At 33.8% G+C, this 20,159-nt stretch overlaps 2 protein-coding genes across 2 annotated transcripts; one reads left to right on the top strand and one right to left on the bottom strand.

Annotated features, from left to right (window-relative positions):
• Window positions 1–1,600: 1,600 nt before the first annotated feature.
• LOC130966908 (uncharacterized) lies at window positions 1,601–10,172 on the top strand. Its single transcript, XM_057891730.1, has 18 exons — window positions 1,601–2,172; window positions 2,496–3,021; window positions 3,164–3,424; window positions 3,691–3,782; window positions 4,246–4,455; window positions 4,541–4,939; window positions 5,889–6,067; window positions 6,149–6,242; window positions 6,347–6,403; window positions 6,761–6,901; window positions 7,045–7,116; window positions 7,654–7,767; window positions 7,944–8,105; window positions 8,202–8,333; window positions 8,473–8,574; window positions 8,659–8,738; window positions 9,055–9,180; window positions 9,380–10,172. The coding sequence occupies exons 1-18, from the start codon at window positions 1,672–1,674 to the stop codon at window positions 9,951–9,953; spliced, it is 3,822 nt and encodes a 1,273-aa protein (XP_057747713.1). The 5' UTR covers window positions 1,601–1,671; the 3' UTR covers window positions 9,954–10,172.
• Window positions 10,173–10,605: 433 nt separating this feature from the next.
• Window positions 10,606–16,518, bottom strand: LOC130966914 (3-oxoacyl-[acyl-carrier-protein] synthase II, chloroplastic-like). The gene is made up of 14 exons (XM_057891736.1): window positions 15,876–16,518; window positions 14,171–14,376; window positions 13,892–14,095; window positions 13,610–13,720; window positions 13,402–13,497; window positions 13,182–13,227; window positions 13,013–13,092; window positions 12,662–12,730; window positions 12,289–12,373; window positions 11,680–11,834; window positions 11,442–11,522; window positions 11,300–11,359; window positions 11,042–11,205; window positions 10,606–10,938 (listed from the first exon to the last, which is right to left on the bottom strand). Exons 1-13 carry the CDS (start codon window positions 16,210–16,212, stop codon window positions 11,089–11,091), a joined length of 1,647 nt encoding a protein of 548 aa, XP_057747719.1. The 5' UTR covers window positions 16,213–16,518; the 3' UTR covers window positions 10,606–10,938; window positions 11,042–11,088.
• Window positions 16,519–20,159: the final 3,641 nt, after the last annotated feature.

The following is a 20,159-nucleotide window of genomic DNA, read 5'->3' on the forward strand; positions in this document are numbered from 1 at the left end:
TTAAAAAAAATGGCTTAAAAAATATTAGGAGTACTATAAAAATTTGTAATGTTCTAATGATTTAGGTAAATACATGCATGTACTCAAATTTTAAATAAAATACTCTACATAGTCAATAATAATTTAGAAATTAAAGAAAATATTTTATTCCATACAAAATAATTAAAAATATATTTTATTCAATACAAAATAATTTAAAAAAAGTTTAAAAGATGTTATGAGTACTATAAAAATTTATAATATTCTAGTGATTTAGGTAAATACATGATAAAAATATATTTTTTTTAATTTTTATAGTACTCCTAACATCTTATAAGCCATTTTTTAACACTATTTTGCATAGAATAAAATATTTTTTGTAGTATAATTTAAATCAATTTTATAAAAAATATTCATGAGCTACCAAGAATGAGCAGAAGAGTATTTGTATAGAATTCGAATTGCTCACCGTATAATTCGAATCGAACTTCCACATGCGTAATTCGAATCATGTAATATCTCACCATATAATTTAAATAAATTTATTTAAAAAATTTATTAAAAAATATTCATGAGCTATTAAAAATGGGCAAAAGATTATTGCATGTAATTCGAATTGATAGCTCATTAATATTTTAAAAAAATCTCGTAATTAAATATTTTGTTAGCTTTTTTTAATGTATGAAATAAAATATATATATTTTTTAATTTTTAAATTATTAATTTTTTTAATAAATTTATTTAAATTATCACTCGAGAAATATATATTTTTAAATTTTTAATAATTTTTTTTAATTGAGTAATTCGAATCTGCCTAATTCGAATTACTATGTGCACGTGTTTGTGTATAATTCGAATCAACCTGATTCGAATTAGTGTGGGTGTAATTCGAATCAGGTTGGTTCGAATTAGTGGGTGTGTGAGTGTGTAGGTAATTCAAATCAGTATGATTCGAATTACATGTAAATAAAGTTCGAATCAGGATGATTCGAACTATATAAAAATGTAGAGTGGTTGATTCATGAATCAATTTTTGATTTGGCTAATTCATATAATTTTTTCATCCCTTTAGTTTAAATAAGTTATTTGCCCTAACATTGTGATATATATGAAATTAATTCCAATATACCATTCATGTAAAATTTTCTGTATTATCGATTATTTGTATTTGATAAATTAAGTTTTTCTGAAGCAAATCAAACAAATATTTTCAAGATACACCGTGAAAATTTGTATAAATGCATCTCATATGAAACTTTTTATATTAAATTTACTTTTGAAAATTTTCACCCAATTTATATTCTCAACCAAATATACTATGGATCAATTTTGTTCTCTCAATCGAAATCAAGATATCTACCACCAGTTCACATGGAGCGTTTTTTTTGGACATTTATATGGAGCCTTTTTAGGTCTGTGGCCCGAAGGTTAATAAAAAATTGATTTTTGTTAGACTGGGCCGAAAGGCCCAATGTTTCCCGCGAATCCATAACGCACCGTTAGTTAGCCGCCATCATGAAGAAGAGCAAAAAAAATAACGCATAGCAATAAGTCGTACGGCCCAAAAGGGGTTCTAATTTATTAACCTCTCACTTCACTTGCATCTCCTCGTTGAGTGCTTAAACCTCTGCTGCTGACGGAGCTAGGGTTTTACTGCACTTTCCGGTGATTAATCCGATTACATCATCCTCCATGGACGACTTCGAGATGGACGCACCATCCATCTTCGGGGAAGGTTCGAACGATGATTTCTGCGACTCAATCCTCTCTCGCTTATCCGGCTCCACCAAGGAAAGCCACTTGCATCTCTGCGCCGTAGTCGGTGCCATGTCTCAGGAGCTCAAGGACCAAAAACTCCCCTCCTCCCCTGTCGCTTATTTTGGCGCTGCATGCTCCTCCCTGGACCGCATATCAGTGGAACCCGACCCTCCCAGCCACGTCATCGGTGCCCTCCTCACCGTTATATCCCTCCTCATTCCGAGAGTGCCCGCTGCGGTGCTGAAGAAGCAGAGGGAATTCTTGTCGGGCCTGGTGGAGCGAGTTCTTCGGTCGTTGGTGGCATCAGAGATTGTCATGGTTTCAGGATTGAAGTGCCTATCACATTTGTTGATTAGAAGGGACAGTGTGGATTGGTCGGATGTGTCTCGGTTGTTCAATGAGTTGTTGAGGTTCCTTACTGATTCACAACCTAAGGTATACTAGCTTCTCTGTAAAAACAAAATCCGAATTTGCAGTTTGTAAAAATCAATGGATATGGGGGCGATAGGGATACCATGATAAAGCTTCCACAGTAATGAGGGTATTGTTTTGTGCTATGTCCCCAAGTTCTTACAACTTTTATACTTAGTTGATCCTGTTCTAATAAGAATGGTACATTACCTATGGTTGGGTCTTGCATATAGCTTCTGTCCCGCTTTAAGATTTCTGCCTCTGTTCTTGATTATAAGGATACTGAATGCTTGCTAAACTGCGGTGCATATTCGAATCTTGTGTGTGCTAACTAAATCTTTTAACAGGTTAGAAGGCAATCTCATTTGTGTCTTCGTGACGTTTTGCTGAACTTCCAAAATTCTTCTCTCTTGGCCTCCGCAAGTGAGGGAGTCAGAAAACTTCTGCAAAGGTCTATTCTGCTGGCTGGTGGAGGAGATGCTAATGCCAGCGAAGGAACTGTTGGAGCCCAGCAGGTTCTGTATATTCTTGATGCTTTGAAAGAAAGTCTTCCCTTCTTGTCACTGAATGACAAGACCACCATTCTCCAGCACTACAAAAAACTCTTGGATTTGCATCAACCTCTAGTCACAAGGCGCATAACAGATGGCTTGAGTTTTCTTTGTCTCTACCCAACATCAGAAGTTTCGCCCGACCCATTACTCGAGTTGTTATGCTCGTTGGCTCATTCTATCTCATCAAATGAGACTTCCGGAGATGGAATGACATTTACATCTACTGCTCGCTTGCTCGCTACTGGAATGAATAAAGTTTATTTGAGCAACAGGGATATATGTGTGGTTAAGCTCCCTCTTGTCTTTAATGCTCTCAAAGGTAAGATATCATACCCCCTTTTCCTTTTTGAATGATTTAATTATGTTGCGCTTCTTAATGCTCTCTATGTGCACATGTTCAAATGTGCTTACCTGTTTCCAAGGTACTTCCTCAAGTATTGTTTTTTCCTTTGAATATGCAGATATTTTGGCATCTGAACATGAAGAGGCAATATATGCAGCCACTGATGCCTTTAAGAGCATGATTAACTCTTGTATTGATGCAAGGTTGATTATGCAGGGAGTGGATCAGATCTCTTGCAGTAATGACAGAGAACCGAGGAAGTCAGGACCAACCATTATTGAAAAATGCTGTGCAACTATTGAGAGCTTACTTGATTACCACTATACTGCTGTCTGGGACAGAGTATTACAAGTTGTTTCAGCTATGTTTAATAAATTAGGTACTTTGTTTGCTGTCAGATCTCACTCTTCGTTTTTGCACTGATAACTTTTTGCTTGGTGGTGATTAGACTAAGAGAGGCCAACTAGTATTATTTCTAATATAAGAATTATGCTTATGGTTTAATTTGTCTAAACCATGGATGGTGTGTTTAATTTGCCGATATTTGTTTCACCTCTGTTTTTGAGTCGCCTTTTGTAATCTTGTTCTTTAAAATGTATATACTGCAAATTACTTATGTTTGGGACTTTGCTATCATCAATACAGGAAACAGTTCTCCTTATTTTATGAGAGGAATACTCAAAAACCTGGTAGATGTGCAAAAGCTACATGATGAAGATTTTCCCTTTAAGAAACAGGTCTGTTATTTTCCTATTGAAACATTATGTTTTGTCTTAGTTTGAATGGTTTTCCATTAGAGTTGACTAGGAAAAAGTTGGATATATTTTGTATTCTATTATAATATTGAAGGTTTGAAACTTTAAAGTGACTGGGTTGGTTTTAGCAACCATTTTGTTTCTAGGTTACAAATCTTCGATTTGCTCATGTAATTAGTATTGATAGGGACATTTGGTGCTGTCAATGCTGCTGATTGCGTGCTTAGCAAATAATAGAATAGCTGCTCTGTGCTGCAAACTTCTGTTGATTTTTATATTTATTATGATTTTTCAAGAATTGGGAGCAAACCTTTTGACTCAGTTCCTTTCTTAGCCTATTTGCCCATTAGTATGTTGTTGACAAGATTCTGGATCTATTTTTTATGTTATAGTTTTCTTTGGGCAACTGATTACTTATGTATGGTATACATTCTACATCTTGTAGCTGCATGAATGCTTTGGATCAGCTCTTGCTGCAATGGGACCTGAACGATTGTTGTCCTTTATACCTCTGAATTTGGAAGCTGAAGACTTGTCAGATGCAAATATCTGGCTGTTTCCAATCCTAAAACAGTATATTATTGGTGCCCGTTTAAATTATTTTAAAGATGAAATCTTACCTATGATTGAGCGTATAAGGGAGAAGGCTCGAAAGGTGGGAAACAATTTATTATTTATTTATGAGTTGCAGTATTAGCCTCCCGCAGAGATTTTCGTTACTTACTTTCTCAGTTTTGCAGCTTGAGAAGCAAGGTTTCAAGGTTTCATCAAGGAATGCAGATGCTCTTGCTTACTCTTTGTGGTCTTTGCTGCCTTCATTTTGCAACTATCCTGTGGACACTGCTGAATGTTTTGTGAATCTACAAGGACATTTATGCAGAGAGATAAAAGAGGAACCTGACGTTCGTGGAATAATTTGCAATAGCTTGCAGCTTCTGATTCAGCAAAATAAGAATGCTGAGGAAGCAAATAACACAGATTTTAATGGGCAAGATATGGACAAACAAGGTCTTGTCTGTTATTCTCAACAGGTTGCCAAGGACAATTTGAACGTGCTGAAGTCATCTGCAAAGCACTTACTAGTTGCTCTGGCAGATGTATTCCTGAAGCCCTCAAAAGATGATGGTGGTTGTTTGCAGGTACTAAACTTTGTAAATTGGGAATTGTCTCTTTAGTGTTCAGCAGTGGTGCAGTAATTATGCATCCCTAAATGACTAGTGTATTGCAACATAGAAGATAATTTATAATAAGATGTTAGACATTCTGTTTATGTGGTGGGTCTGTGATAGTTCCCTCTACTTTGTTGGCTACATGTGATATTCATCATTATCATAATTTATCTGTTCTAGAATATTCATATACTTTGTTTGCCATGTAATGCTCATAGGGAATCCTTATTTTGTGTAACTTGGTTGCGGCATTTATGTTTTTCTGTACAATCACTTTGATAGGAGTGATAGAGACTGTATGTTTATTGGAGAAATATTTGGGCTATTCAAAAGCATTAGTTAACACTGTATGTTTAGTAAAAGCAGCAAGTTCATGTGCTATCAATTTAAAAAAATTAGGGGTGCTGTTGAAAGGATTTATGATAGAATACAAAATAAGGAATATCTGGATACATTCTAACTCTTTATTATATTTGTGTCTATTGAAGTCGTCTAAAATTTTAAAGCAATTTTACCAAGTACTATTATTATAGCTTGTACTTATTGAAGAATACTTCTATTTTGTTTTACCAAATATATTTGCTACAACTTCTGAAAAGCCTTATTTGAAAAAACAAGAAAAATAAGCAACTTTAAAGCAAAAACTTTACCAAACCCATCTTATGTCAATGGCAAAGGATCTCCCTCCACCAGTGTGAAAATGAAGCATGTTTTTTGCATACTGTTATTTAATTGTTTAGTCTTTCTATAGACAAGTTGTTGGTATATGAATATTTCATGGTATGCTGTATCCGTTTAGTGATTTTACTAACTGGACTTGTCTTTAGATTCTTCATTGTCTTTGAATTGAATGGATAATTTCTTTGTTACATTTGGCTGGTGCAACAAGTTTATAGAGATGGTTTTGGTCCATTTACAGCGAACTATTGGTGATATTGCTTCCATAGCAGATAACACAGTTGTGGGGAATTTACTCATCCGCAGAATGAGAGAGATGGGAAAACGCCTTAAAGATGCTGGCAGAGTAGACAATTCCCAGAATTTCAGTTCTATGCAGATTGATGAAGCATCAAAAGAAATTTCTTCATTAGTTATCAAGTATCCATAGTCATCTATTTCGTGAATTGTGTATATATGGATTTACTTCATAAAGTTGTGACATATTTCTTTCTATCCCAGGGCACAGTATGTTGATTTTGCAGTTTCCCTGTTGCCTGGTTTAACGGCTGAAGGGATTGATGCATTATATGATGTGATAAAGCCAGCATTAAAGGTCTGACTAAGTATAAGTGTATTTAACTTCGTTCTATTATAGTAGTTCCCCCAACCCCCTTTCACATTTGAAGTTAGAAGTATTATAGTTTTAACTAATTGCAGGACGCCGAAGGTGTCATGCAGAAGAAGGCATACAAAGCACTTTCAATCATTCTCAAGGTAGTCTATACATCATTTGATTTGGTTTTCTGGTCAACCAAAAAGTCTGGGTTGATGTGGTTAAAGCATATTCCTAAAAAAGTATTGATGCTGTATGAACTGTAGCTACAATGCTTCAATTTGTGCTGTTATTTGATGGGGATGCATAATATTGTTGAAAGATTGGTTACCTGTCCAATGGTTAAGTTGAAGTTATTCTAAATATTTCACCACTATATGTTTTCTTTCTTGGATCACTAAAAACTACCTTTAATTGGTGTTTTTACTGCTGAGCTATATTTCATGTTGTGAATATATTTTCTTTGATAGTGTTTACTATTTTGGCTTAAACATTCTGATTTGTGTTTTTCTTGACAGAGTTCAGATAGTTTTGTTTCTTCAAAGTTGAAGGAACTTTTTGAGCTGATGGTTGAAATTCTTCATTCATGCCATTTTTCTGCCAAACGTCACAGGCTTGATTGCCTTTACTTCTTAATAATTCATGCTTCAAAGTCAGAGGTATTAAAAAATGTGTTTTGGCTTCTTTGTTTGTTACCTTGAGTTATTTTTGTAATGATACATCTGATAAGCTGTAGAGTTTTTTGCATCACCTAGTGTTACTGTGTGAACGTAAATAATGTGAAAGCATGCATTGCCTACAGGATAGTTTGGAGGACTTGTGGAGAAAAGATGTTGAAGTTTTCCTTGTCGAAATAATAATTGCTGTTAAAGAGGTAATGTGTTAATTGTGGAATGTTCCAAAATGAGTCGGCATGCAATGTCTTCAACTGGTATTTTCCCCTCTAGTTTATGTATGTATAAGCAACATTTTTCAAATGTGTGGTGTTTTATTTGAATACTAAATGTCTAAATTTGAGCCATCGTTGCAACAGTGCATTGATAAATATTATTGATCAATTTATATTGGGTTTTTTCTATCATTACAAATGTTGTGGACTTTGTTTTTCTTGTGTTATTGACGCTGATTTTGAATAAAATCTTGTTCTGTTAATGTATTTATTTCTTCATTTTGGTCTTGGCACCCGTCAAATTCAATACTACCTAGTCGGTCCTTTTTTTTAAATAGTATGTTGTGGCTGTTCTTGGTGATCATGTCAATGAACAGTGGGTGATCATTCTTCAATGTGTTTTTCAATATGGAGCACTTGGGAATGTTGTTTGGCAAGGACATCAGATTCACCTGAAAATAGTTTCTTAATTCACCTTCATAAGGCTGCTGTGGTGCTAAATTTGGAAGAGTATATTTGCAGGTTAATAAAAAAACCAGGAACAGGGCTTATGATATACTTGTCCAAATTGGCCATGTACTTGGAGATGAGGAGAGAAATGGGAACAGAGAAAAATTGCTGGAGTATTTTGACAAGGTAATATCTCACTTGTGCTTTTACATCTTCATTAGTTTCTTAATAATCAATATCACCTGCACATCCTCTATTTGATGTGATGTACAGTATTCTACTCATCAATCTTTAGTCTTGAACACGTCATTTATATTTCTCCCTCATTGGGTAATGATTTTGTGAGATCTTCATGAGCTCAGATTGCTGGGGGTCTGGGCGGAAAAACTTCACATATGATAAGTGCAGCTGCAAAAAGTTTAGCTCGCTTGTCATACGAATTCACTGATCTTGTTATCCCTGCTTTCGACTGGCTCCAATCGACATATCTCCAACTCCCAACAGAAAATAGAGAGATAATTAAGGTCTGTCCTTCTCTATTTGATTGATTAATGATGATTGAAGGAAATGATATTTTGCCAAACTTCAGGACAATGTGTGTTTTTCATGTCATGCTGCAGGCGAATTTGGGTTTATTGAAGGTATTAGTAGTCAAATTAGAAGCAGAATGTTTAAAAGGGAAGCACCTACGGAGCATGGTGGAAGGTTTGTTGAAGTGGCAAAACAGTACCAAAAATCATTTTAAAGCAAAGGTTGCTTGTTATTTTACGTGTTTTTGTGGAAAACTGCAATTTCATTGATCTGTTATCATGGATGACTGTTGTTTTGTAGATAATGGTGCTTGTTCATGCTGTAAACTGCTAAGTGCTAACACATTCAAATTCTTTGCAGGTTAAACTTCTCTTGGGAATGCTTGTCACAAAGTGTGGACTGGGTGCTGTTAAAGATGTCATACCTGAAGAACATATGAAACTTCTTACCAACATACGCAAGGTAATTTGGACAAGCATTATAGTGTATTTTTTTTCCTTTCCTTTGGAAGAGTTTTTCTGAGATTTTCAATCAATTTCGTAACAGATCCAAGAACGGAAAGAGAGAAAACGGGGTGCTAAATCTGAGGAAACTAAATCACATTTCTCCAAAGCAACCAAGTCCAGGTAATGGTCAAAGTATTTGGTTGCATTATTAGGGACAGAGAAAATAGTTTCAGCACCAGAAACCTATGTGACTCTTGAATTTCTACCCAATTTCACATTTGATGTAGTATTGTTTTGCAAGTGTGTATGATTGTTGCGTATATGAAAGCAAAGTGAATGTTACTATAGTGACTAACTAGAAAAGCTACATCCAGTATGGTGCACCAAATGCCATTTTAAAACATGTTTGTGTATTAATTTGGCATTGAAGCTGTGATTTTTGTTATTATGCACGATTCTTTTATGCACTGACAAATATATGTAAGCTTATTTTCAGGCAAAGTATGTGGGATCATACAAAAATCTTTTCAGATTTTGATGAAGAAAGTGGCGGGAGTGATGTGGACTATCTAAATGCCAAGACAATCTCTGGAAGGGGCAAATCAGCAGCAACTTCGTTGAGGTAAGATGTATCTTCTGACTTGCCCATTCTTATTACTGGCTGGATTCTTTTGCTGATTTTATTATTCTTTTTAAGATTTAATGAGTAAATTGTCATAGGTCAAACATTTTGTAAGATTTGGCTTAATACTGCAAAATTTATTTTGGTATGTTCTAGAACTTAAAAATGGACTGTTCCCAATTGTTGGTTGTTTCTGTAGGTCCAACATCAGGCTAAAGAAGAATTTGCCTGAGCACTTGTCTGACGAATCAGATGATGAACCGCTTGATCTGCTTGATCGCAAGAAAACATGGTCTGCTCTGAGATCATCTGAGCATCTCAAAAGAAAATCAAGGTCCGAAGATGATGAGATGGAGCTAGATCCCCAAGGACGTTTAGTTATCCGCGAGGAAGGGAAACAGAGGAAGGAAAAGCCTGCCGAACCTGAGTACGATGCTAGGAGTGAGCCTGATAGTCACTTGTCTGGGAAGTCTGGGACTAAAGCCCAGAAGCGAAGGAAAACATCAGACTCCGGGTGGGCTTACACGGGGAAGGAATATGCTAGCAAGAAAGCCAGGGGAGATGTGAAGAGGAAAGACAAGCTCGAACCATACGCATACTGGCCACTTGATAGAAAAATGATGAGTCGCCGACCGGAGCAGCGTGCTGCAGCGAGAAAGGGTATGTCGAGTGTTGTTAAGATGACCAAAAAGTTTGAAGGTAAGAGCGCTTCTGGTGTGTTGTCGATGAAGAGCTTGAAACTAAAGAAGAAAGGCAGCAAAAAGAAAATGTGAATAAGGTCAATGTATATTTGTTTATCATTGATGAGGTAGATAACCATCCGGCAGTTTTCTTTATTTATGAAATCGATTTTAATGTTCTCTTTTGTTTTGTCCTCCGCCCAATGTGTACATCACAAAAATTGATTCTAGAGTAGGTCAAAGCCATTTTGAGTAGGTTTCTTGTTTGTTCTCCAGCAAATGCAAGAACTTTCGGATGTACATTTACTGCTACTCGATTTTGTTTTGCATTTACTCCAATCCGAAGAAAAAGTACCTTTGCATCAAGGATGGATTGCTTTTGGTTAATTTCTCGCATTAAACATGAGCAATATCTCAAGGTTTTTCTGATTCTGATGAGCAATTGTCAAGTTTTGAAACTGACCTTTAATAGAAAGGCGGCAAATAAATCTCAATTTGATGCTGTTAAGGAAAAACCAAAGATATTGTATGATGGAAGATAATATCTAACATCAATTGGAATATAAATTGAGATCTATTTTAAAGAAAACGTTATTTGTCTTTGATATTTAGAGCACAAGAAAAAGAATAAGAGTATTATTTTCCAATAATAATAATAAAACTAAAGAGGGCATTTCCTGAGAGATTAAAATCATCCCCCTTTTCCCTAAATGGTCTGGTTTAAGGGCAATAGAACAAGGCAGCGAAAAAATAAATTGCAATTTGTTATTGCACAAACTATTTGGGTACATAGGGAATAAATAAAACAGAAGAGCTTATATATACTGCCAAGTGGATTTGTTTAAGAGTCACATCAAAGTGGGTCAAGTCCTACTCTATAAAGGCAATAGCAGCCATTCATGTTCTTCATCGGTGGATAGAACCGGCTCCACCATGTATCTCGGCCAGACAATCTAAACCACGAAACCATCTCTTAACAATGTCCTCAAGAGTTTCTGCTCCAACCATTTCCACATATATTTTCATCCAATTCATGACTTTGATCATGCGTGTAACAATTGCCTGGCTACCTTAGTAACTTAACATAAAAACAACACACAATTTAATACATGTTCAAGGAACATCCACAGTCATCCAAATTAAATGTTTCTCGTACTAGGACGATATATTTAGAGACATACCTTCTGTATAATGGTAGGGAAGGTATTATTCTGAAACATGTATTCATTCACTTATACGGAGCAAATATGATTGAAGAATTGTGGCCCCCAAAACCAAATGAATTGGATAGGGCAGCCTTGATATCTAGTCTCTCTTTCTTTGATCCCACAAGCACTTTGGCATCCTGAATTTTTCTCATCAATTTGGACATGTTAGATTAAAAGATTAAAATTAAAATTTTGAAATGAAGGATGGAATGATGCAACAAGAAACATTACCACTCCTTGATCTGGGTTTTCCAGGTTGATATTGGGATGCACCCACCCTGTCCTAATTGCCTGTATAAAGAGAGAGCAAACCTCAGGACCATTTTAGTCACAAAACGCGGGGTACCGAACTAAGTGATCCATTGGGTTTTACCTGGACTGTTGCTACAGCTTCCACGCCACCAGCTGCTCCTAGTAGATGACCAATCATAGATTTTGTAGAATTCACTCTTAGCTGAAAAAACAAGACACATTAGTATGGATGACCATATCAGAAGTACCAGTGTTTTACTCAACATGAACTCCAGAAGAACAAGAGATCATGTTTGCCATAGAATTGATCACCAAGATAACAATGTTGATAGTGGTGTAACTTAAAAAGATAGATGTACCTCAGGATTTTGACCAAAACAATGAAGCAGAGCCTGGAACTCCTTAAGATCACCAGCAGGCGTGGATGTGGCATGTGCATTTATGTAGTTCACATCCTCTTTTGATACTCCAGACTGAGCTAATGCCTTTTCAATGCAAAGTATAACGCCAGCTCCTATTTAACATGGAGTAAAGAAACATGAATGCAAGTTCCGCAGGGAGATACAAATCATTCCTTGTCAAGTCATAGAATACAAGAATCATAAAGGAAATGTGGTAAAGTACAAGCAGATACTAATTATGACTAGGATTACTAGGTCCACTAATATATGCATATTATTAAATCCCAGGTCCATATTGTCGAGACAAGTCATGATCGCAACATGCAGTTTCAAATTCCATAACGATCTCTGAAGAAGAAATTCCAGTGCCAAACAAGAAAAATGCAACATATAGTATATTTCTAAATACTTAACCCTAACCATCAGCAAATTGCACACATAATTCTAAATATATAAGAATACCCTTGTCACATTCTTTTGCCTTGTTCTCTTCGGATTTTAAGCATGGTAATCATAGCATGCATAAAAATGCTTTAAATTTTGCTAGTAAAGGATTTGATATTTTACCATCGGGACGTGGCTCTGTCACATGATATGCATCACAGGTGAAGCTTCCACCAAGGAATTCAGCATATATGGTTGCACCTCTTTTCTGCAATGTAAAAGAGATGCATTTGATTCAGTTGCAAGACAAATGTCAAGCGCAGATTTGACGTGAGAAGTAACAGGTGAATTTTTATGACAAGCAGCAGCCTGAAAATCAATCCTAATTCAAGAGAGAACAGGTGTATGAAGTCCTTTAATACTGTTTGAAGGAACTGAAGGATGCACTAAACGAAATAAATTACATGCACGAGTCTGCAGTAATAATATCAAAAGATGCACTGTCATTTCACAAGGGATGTTCTGTTCTAAAATTATTAGATCAGATTTCCTGTACCTTTGCATGCTCCAAGTCCTCCAAAAGTAAAACTCCAGCTCCTTCCCCCATGACAAATCCATCTCGGTTCTGGAATATCATAAACAGCCTAATTAGAAAAACTGAATTTGCCATAGCTCATATCCATAGAAGACAGCATTTTTGTGATCAAAAGGAAAAGTTGTATCTGTGACCATTGTAACGTTAGTTTTTAATAAACTATGCTGTTCAGATTACAAGAAAGGATACAAGACTTGGTCATCAAATTTCATTATAATTATAGTCGTATTATTTCAAAAATAAAAAATGATGAAAGCCTCAGCAATACAAAACATGGTGAGTAGCAGAAAGAATGAGCAGGTGTTGTATTACAATGTCCCAAGGGCGTGAAGCTTTGGTAGGGTCTGTATTCCTCTGTGATAGGGCTCTGCATGCCACAAAACCTCCCAAACCTGTACCAATGATTAGTGGATTCATATCAGCTAGATTTATGGCACGATAACCGTATGCAGGTGAAAAAGAATCAATGGTGAGATCATACCAATGGGTATAATAGCAGCATCTGAGCCACCACAAAGCATCACATCCTGCATGAATATTTTCATATTAAATTTATCAATACATTTTGATGATGCAATGACCATATCATTACACCAAACTGTCTCAGGAAAAAAAGTTAAATAAATAAATAAATAGAAGGTATAATATTGGATACGAAAAATTCACCATCATGAGAGTAATATCAAAGCATGAATACTTACAGCTTCACCTCTTATGATGTGGTTTGCTGCATTCAATATACAAAAGTTACTTGTAGCACAAGCTGTCGAGATTGAATAATTAGGGCCCATCCATCCCTGTAATCCATAAAAGATAACAATGTTTGTTAGAAGCTGAAGACAACATAGCCAAAATAAAAGCTTGGTACGAAACAAAACACCAATTTATGGTGTCCATGCAACAACAGACCAGATCCATCGCAAGTATGGCAGATCCCATATTTGTTGTGGCAAAAGGTACACAAAAAGGATTCATCTTCTTATATGATACTCTTAAAGCTTCAATGGCATCATTAAAAACCTGCTCAATAGAAAAAGCACCAAAAATCATAGTCAATAAAACAAGGGCACAAGGTTGAAAATATAGCACACTCTTCTGCTCCATTTGGATTGCAGTGGCATTAAATTCAGTCCACAACACCAGCTGGTTTTACAAGATTTGTATCTCAACATGAAAGTAAGACAAGGTTACCTTCATGCCACCCATTGCTGAGCCAATCAAAACCCCACATTTTTCCTTATTCAACTCATCCATTACATCTTCAGTAATTCCACCATCAACTAAGGCCTTTTTACCGGCTGTTAGCAAATAGAGCATAAATTTATCCATTCTCTTCGAAAGTTTTGGTGCAACCCAGCCATCGGTGGAGAACGACTTGATCTCACCAGCAATCCTCTGGAAACGTAGAATATTCAGAACAAAAGCTACAACAGACAACAAGAAATACAATTTCAATTATATATAACTTGCCGTTGGATATTCAGCACAATCAAATGTCTCGATCTCACTAATGCCGCTAACACCATCAAGTAAATTGTTGTAGTAAACATCTGGTTCGTGACCAAGAGGTGTAACAACGCCCAACCCGGTCACAACTACTCGCCTTTGTTTTGTAGGAGGTTTTTTCGTTGTTGTGACTTCATGTGCAGGTTCCACAGCTACAGCCATTGTTTTACCTTATAGTTTTGCAATTCAGAGGAATAAGTCAGCAATAATAAAAATTGCATGCAACCGCCTATCATTCAAGAAATTCGTATCAGAAGCATACGAACGGCCCACAGCTTATAGTTCAACATGATGCATGTGTAGTTTCCAATGATCATGATAAGGATATGTTCTTTTGGGAAGTAGAAATGGGGTGAAATTTTTACAATAAGTTCTATGAGTGAAATTACACATGGGCCACATCCATTGTAAATTCCCAACCCATTTTTAACCCCTAACAGAACATACCCTTGGTGCACATTAATGTTGAGCAGGAAATGCAACCCCAGCCATTAACAAAAATATGCTTAGGTTTATCCAAGGTAGTAATTCTAAGACTATGGTAACAAAAATGCTATGAAACCTCGAAAAATTCATCAGACCCAACTTATATCCCTTACTTTAAATCAAAACACTCAAGACCACTGAATACTAGAACCCATCAGGCAGGGACATGCATGCAGCAGTAGTAGACTTGTCCAGTGTGTTAAAAACATACTAAAGAACTAGGAGCAAAAATAACTTGTGGATAGTTTGTGCCAGAATCATCTATTTTACATGATAATTTAAAAAAAAAAATTGAGGGAAAAAAAAAGGAGCCTCTGACTTGCTTATGTGTGCTTATGACAAAGGCATAACTTACCTCCACTATTTTACATAGAGAAACAAAAAACTAGAGAGAGAGGGAGAGAGAGGTAATCCCACGTGGGGGCGATATTTACATAGTAGTTAACTTCAGAACACTTCAGTGTGATTATTATTTTCATGAAGAAAAGCAAAAAAAAAATAAAAATAAAAGTCAAAAGAAATTTATTTTTGTTTGAGTTGATTCTGTGAATATGCTGAACCACCTCAACGAGATTGCAAGAAATTCAAAGTGATGATGCGAACATTAACCAATATTTAATGGGAACTTTATGTAGATACCTGAGTGTACGATAAATACAAGGAAATGAAGTAGGAATGGGAAATGAAAGCAAAAAGCATGGGCAATGGCATAGTGTTGTAGCAACATGTCCTAATTAAGTGACACAGGTGCACCATCAACCTCAGCAAAGAAAGAACAACAACTACCCCCATACTCCTAATATTATAAACCGTACCCTCAAAACAGTTAAACAAAGCAGGTAGAACAACCCTCCACACTAAACCACCAAGCAACCCCATTTATTAGGATGACCAACCAAAAGACAAAGATCCAAGCTAACACTTGTGCATTTTAAGTAATTCAGAAAAAAAAAGGGAAAAAAGCCACACACACACATCCTTCAGAAGACCAGAAAATCAGAACCCAGATTTCATAACCATAATAAAAAAACTATTATTATTATATTAATACAAGAAAATTAAATAAATGAATCAAATTGAAATACCCAGTACGGGGTACAGATTAAAATTGCAAAAAGCACCAGAAATATCTTAACTTGAGGTGATTTAAGTGGGGAAAATTAAAAAAAAAAAAAAAGTTTACCAGAATGAGCAAGTTTATTGAGACGGGTGTGTCTGCGATTGGGAGTTGTGGATCGAAAGAGAGAAGAGAAGGCATTGTGAGTGTTGCAGTAGTCATCGCAGGGCTCGAAGGAGCTTATGAGTCCCTGAATGCTGGATCCGTAGAGCGAAGAAATCAATCTCATGTTCAATTGGGAGGTGTTTGGTGGCAGCGCCTTCGTCCTCCTTGACCTCTTGGATGAGCGAAGCGCTGCCTTTGGAGTCCCGGCGCGGTCAGCGTGGCACGTGACTGACATGCAAGCTGCCACCAGCCACGTGCAGAGGGGTGAGGCCATGGATGAAGCAGCGGAATGTATCATGTTGTCTAAAGCAGAAGCTCGCAAGAGAATCGAGGACGTTTCAGTGAAGATACATGTACATGTATGTATGTATGTATATACAAAGAAGAAGAAGAAGAAAAAGAAAGTGAGTTGTGGGGGTTTTGAAGAAGGTTGAGAGTTGAGAGAGTGAGAAAGAGAATCGATCTGAGAGAAGAAGGAAAAGGGAGGCGTTGTGAAGTCTCAAAGAAAGAGTCTCAAAGTCTCTGCTTTTTCTGCAATCTGACTCTCACTCGCTCCTTCGCTTCTCATTTCATTTGCTTTCCCTATTATTTTAATTTTATTTAATTTTCTACTAACCTCTCTTCTTTTTCTTCGCTATTCATCATTATTTATGCAATATTTTCTACTTATATTGTACTTTATTTTTTTTGTCATTAGTGTAAAACGTGACATAGCATTTATTTTATTCTTGCTTTCAGATTTTCTTTAGTCAAAATAATACTTTATTCTCTTGTAGGACTTTTTTTTTTTACGAAAATTTGAAAGTAAATACCAAAATTAGTTAATAATTAAGAGATAAAGATCAGTTTAACTTGATTTTAAAAAAATATTTAGTTTTTATTTTTTTAAATAATATTTTTAAAAAATTTAAATATTAAAAACGTTTTTTGTTTCTATTTTTTTAAAAGTAAAATATTGTTAACTTTTAAAAAAGTAAATTGTTTAATTTTTTAATAAATTAAAAAAATGTATCTAAATAAATTTAGAATTGAATAAAAAATACTTTAATTTTTTTTTAAAAAAATATTTTTCACTCGAAAAAGCTAATCCAAATCAACACTAAAACCTAATTTGCTCATAAATTTTCATCTAATAATTAGTTTGGCTTTTAAATTTTAAACAGAAGCTATTTTTAACCGTAAATCAAATTAGTTTTTTTAAAAAATAATCTAATTAATAAAATGCTTAAAATACTTATGAGATGCTCAGTTAGTTAAATGTCATGTAAACAAGTTGAGAGACATTACTATCTGCAAGCCACTGATGAGCTGTTAATACTTAATAGTTATCTGCACACATAAGTATTCATGTAATACAGTAATAGAATGGGTGACAAAATGACTTGATTGAATTATAGTTATAAAACTCATTATCAAATTAAGTATGTTTAAAATTTATATTAATTATCAGATCAAATTCATGAATCAAAATTTATCTTATCTCTAATTATATGATAAATAAAAGAAAATATTTGAATTTTTTCTCTTGATGATTATTAAAAAGTCCCATATATGTAAACTAGTAGTTGAATATGATACAAAAAAATGAAATTAATCCGTATATATTATCATATATATTCTAAAAAATAAAGACCACAAAAGAAAAGGAAAAGAAAAATGCTGGTGCATATCAGTGTCTCCTTTTGCTGGCTACGTGACCTGAAATAATGTAACAGAGATGCAAATTGAAAATTAATATTACTTTTTTTTTTTGGTAAGAGAATGGAAAGCACTTCTGAATGCTATGAACCTTTTTCTATTGCGGCGTGCAAGTGTCACACATCCAACATTGTATCACATTTATCACATTACTCAAATTTCAATATCAAATTGATTCAAATTCACCAAAAAAAATTTTTGAAACATGAATATTGGTTGACCTGTCGAATATGACACTCAATGGATACTATTTTGTTTACATGTGTTTCATATATATTAAGTATGTGTATTAATAGAACATAAAAAATACTTTTTAAGTTTTTCAACTATGGCACACAAAAAAAATGAATGAGTTTCTAAGTTTTTTCAAATATAGCTCGCGAGAAAAAATTAATGAGAAAGAGATTGATGGAAAGTGGAGATAGCCGAACTTGATTTATGTTGATTTGCTCAGAAAACAACATGCAACCACTGATTCTAGATTCTACCCACGAAATTCGAAATGCTGGCTCAACTAATGTTACGAGTTGTTGTTTGTTACAAAGTAGTTGCTTTAAATTACTAGTTCCCCAAATATTGTGTAGGCTATATAGATAAAAAATATTACTAGTATACTAAAATTAAAATTAATTACTAATATATTTATATATAAATACATATGTAGTTTAATTTATTTTTAATATATATTTATATTTTAATATATATTTTATATTAGTGATTGACTTTAATAATTGATTTTGGATATATATATATATATATATAGAAAATCGATTTTGTTTCTAGTTATTGCAAATGAAGGAAGGACAATCATCCATACATACGAGTCCAAACCCAAGGAATGACAATTCACAGATATATGATTCTTTTCTAATAAACGCATATTTTCACCTAACATGTGCTATCTCTATACATAAAAGAGTAGAGTGTTTATCGATAGACAATTGACTTTTTATATAATGTGAACAATAAGTTTTAAAATTAATTTAATAAAATAAAAATATATTACATTTCTATTAAAATTACGGAAATTACAAGTAAAAAAAAAGAGATTATTGTATACGTAATTGTATTATTCATTAAATTTATTATCTACCTATATTTTTTTATCAGTATATATTATTTTTATATCAAAATAAGACTTTGAGTGCCACTATAGAAATTAAATCATATTACAATCTAATAATAGTAATACTTCAAATTTAAAAACTTGTTTTAACATATTTGATATAGAATTTGATTTAATATAAAAAAATTAATTGAAAAGTTTTATGTTGTCTATTAAAATTTCGTTAAGCACTACTTTGTTAAGTTTTATTGAAAAAACGTTTGAATACTACATTTTATAGTGCATTTATCGTTAGAATTTTTGTTATAGCAAAATTTTATTAATAATGAAGTCCAGTGTGAGAATTGAGTGAGTTATTTATGTTTCGATTATATGGGAAAAAAAGTAAAATTCCTGAGGAAAAAAGGATAAAATTCTTGTGAATATGATAGGAAAAGGTACCATCTTTGTATTGTGCACAAAATATTCAATTTTTGTCCCAGTTAGTGAGAGGCAGATAATATCATTTATTATCTTTGTTGTTACTTGTACTTATTTGGGCCTGTGAGGATAATATCATCCTTCAAATGTTACTATAATTTTGACCAACCAAAATTAAAAAAACAATAAAGACCCCTGAACTATAATCAGGCTAGTACAATGCAGTAAATTTTTTTTGAAAAAATTAGGTCGGACAACTTTATTTTAACTTTAGATATTATAAATATATTATACACACAATATTAAGAATTTTCATGTATTATTTATTAGTCATAGTCAAATTTCCAATCCAAATATATCTATTACAATTTACAAGATACAAGATAAGAAATTTTACCGCTAAAAGTAAGATTTTAAGTGCGTTCAATGCAATAATTAAATGAGGTAGCTCAGGCTGTGGAATGAACAAACCTATAATACTGCAATTCTGCAAATAAAGTGCTTTTAATTTAAGCCTATTAAGTATTAACTCTTGCGGTGGGTCAAATCCTAACATTGATTAAGGGTATGTTGCTTAATGAATGTTAATTATATTCATTAATTCTCAAAATATGTGTTAATTCAATATATGTTTGGTTTACCTAACTATTGTTGTTATGTTTTATTTTTGGAATTGATTAACTTGTGTTCTTAAAACACATTTTTAAAATGTAATAATAAGATTTGTTCATTATTTTTAATATATTCAATGTATTAATTAGAAATATAAAAACTTTTTTTGGTAACAATTTTTATAAAATATTTTTTATGGTATTTTTTACCTATGTTTTTAGAGTACAAATTAGTAAAATTCTTAATTATTTTTGTGACTAAATTAACTTTAAATGGTTTAACTTTTAAAGATGCATATTAAAATTCTTGTCCATAGAAATTATTAATTTTTTATTTCAATAATACATAAAAATTTTCGATAATTTTGTTTTCAAGTAATAATTTTAACATTATTCTAAGAATACATAATAACTAAACTCTTCTGTAAATAATACTTTAAAAAATTCCAC

The sequence above is a fragment of the Arachis stenosperma genome, chromosome 1 (assembly GCF_014773155.1).
Source record: "Arachis stenosperma cultivar V10309 chromosome 1, arast.V10309.gnm1.PFL2, whole genome shotgun sequence".
NCBI classification, from domain to species: Eukaryota; Viridiplantae; Streptophyta; class Magnoliopsida; order Fabales; family Fabaceae; genus Arachis; species Arachis stenosperma.

What these genes read in the sequence shown, in the direction of transcription:
- LOC130966908 (XM_057891730.1), top strand. Translation starts at nt 1,672, where the DNA reads ATGGACGACTTCGAGATGGACGCACCATCCATCTTCGGGGAAGGTTCG. An exon ending in CACTTTCAATCATTCTCAAG is followed by an intron (nt 6,404 to 6,760) that starts GTAGTCTATACA and finishes TTTTCTTGACAG; the next exon opens with AGTTCAGATAGTTTTGTTTC. An exon ending in TAATAATTGCTGTTAAAGAG is followed by an intron (nt 7,117 to 7,653) that starts GTAATGTGTTAA and finishes GTATATTTGCAG; the next exon opens with GTTAATAAAAAAACCAGGAA.
- LOC130966914 (XM_057891736.1), bottom strand. Translation starts at nt 16,212, where the DNA reads ATGATACATTCCGCTGCTTCATCCATGGCCTCACCCCTCTGCACGTGG. An exon ending in AGGACTTGGAGCATGCAAAG is followed by an intron (nt 12,374 to 12,661) that starts GTACAGGAAATC and finishes TTTACATTGCAG; the next exon opens with AAAAGAGGTGCAACCATATA. An exon ending in AAGCTGTAGCAACAGTCCAG is followed by an intron (nt 11,360 to 11,441) that starts GTAAAACCCAAT and finishes CTCTTTATACAG; the next exon opens with GCAATTAGGACAGGGTGGGT.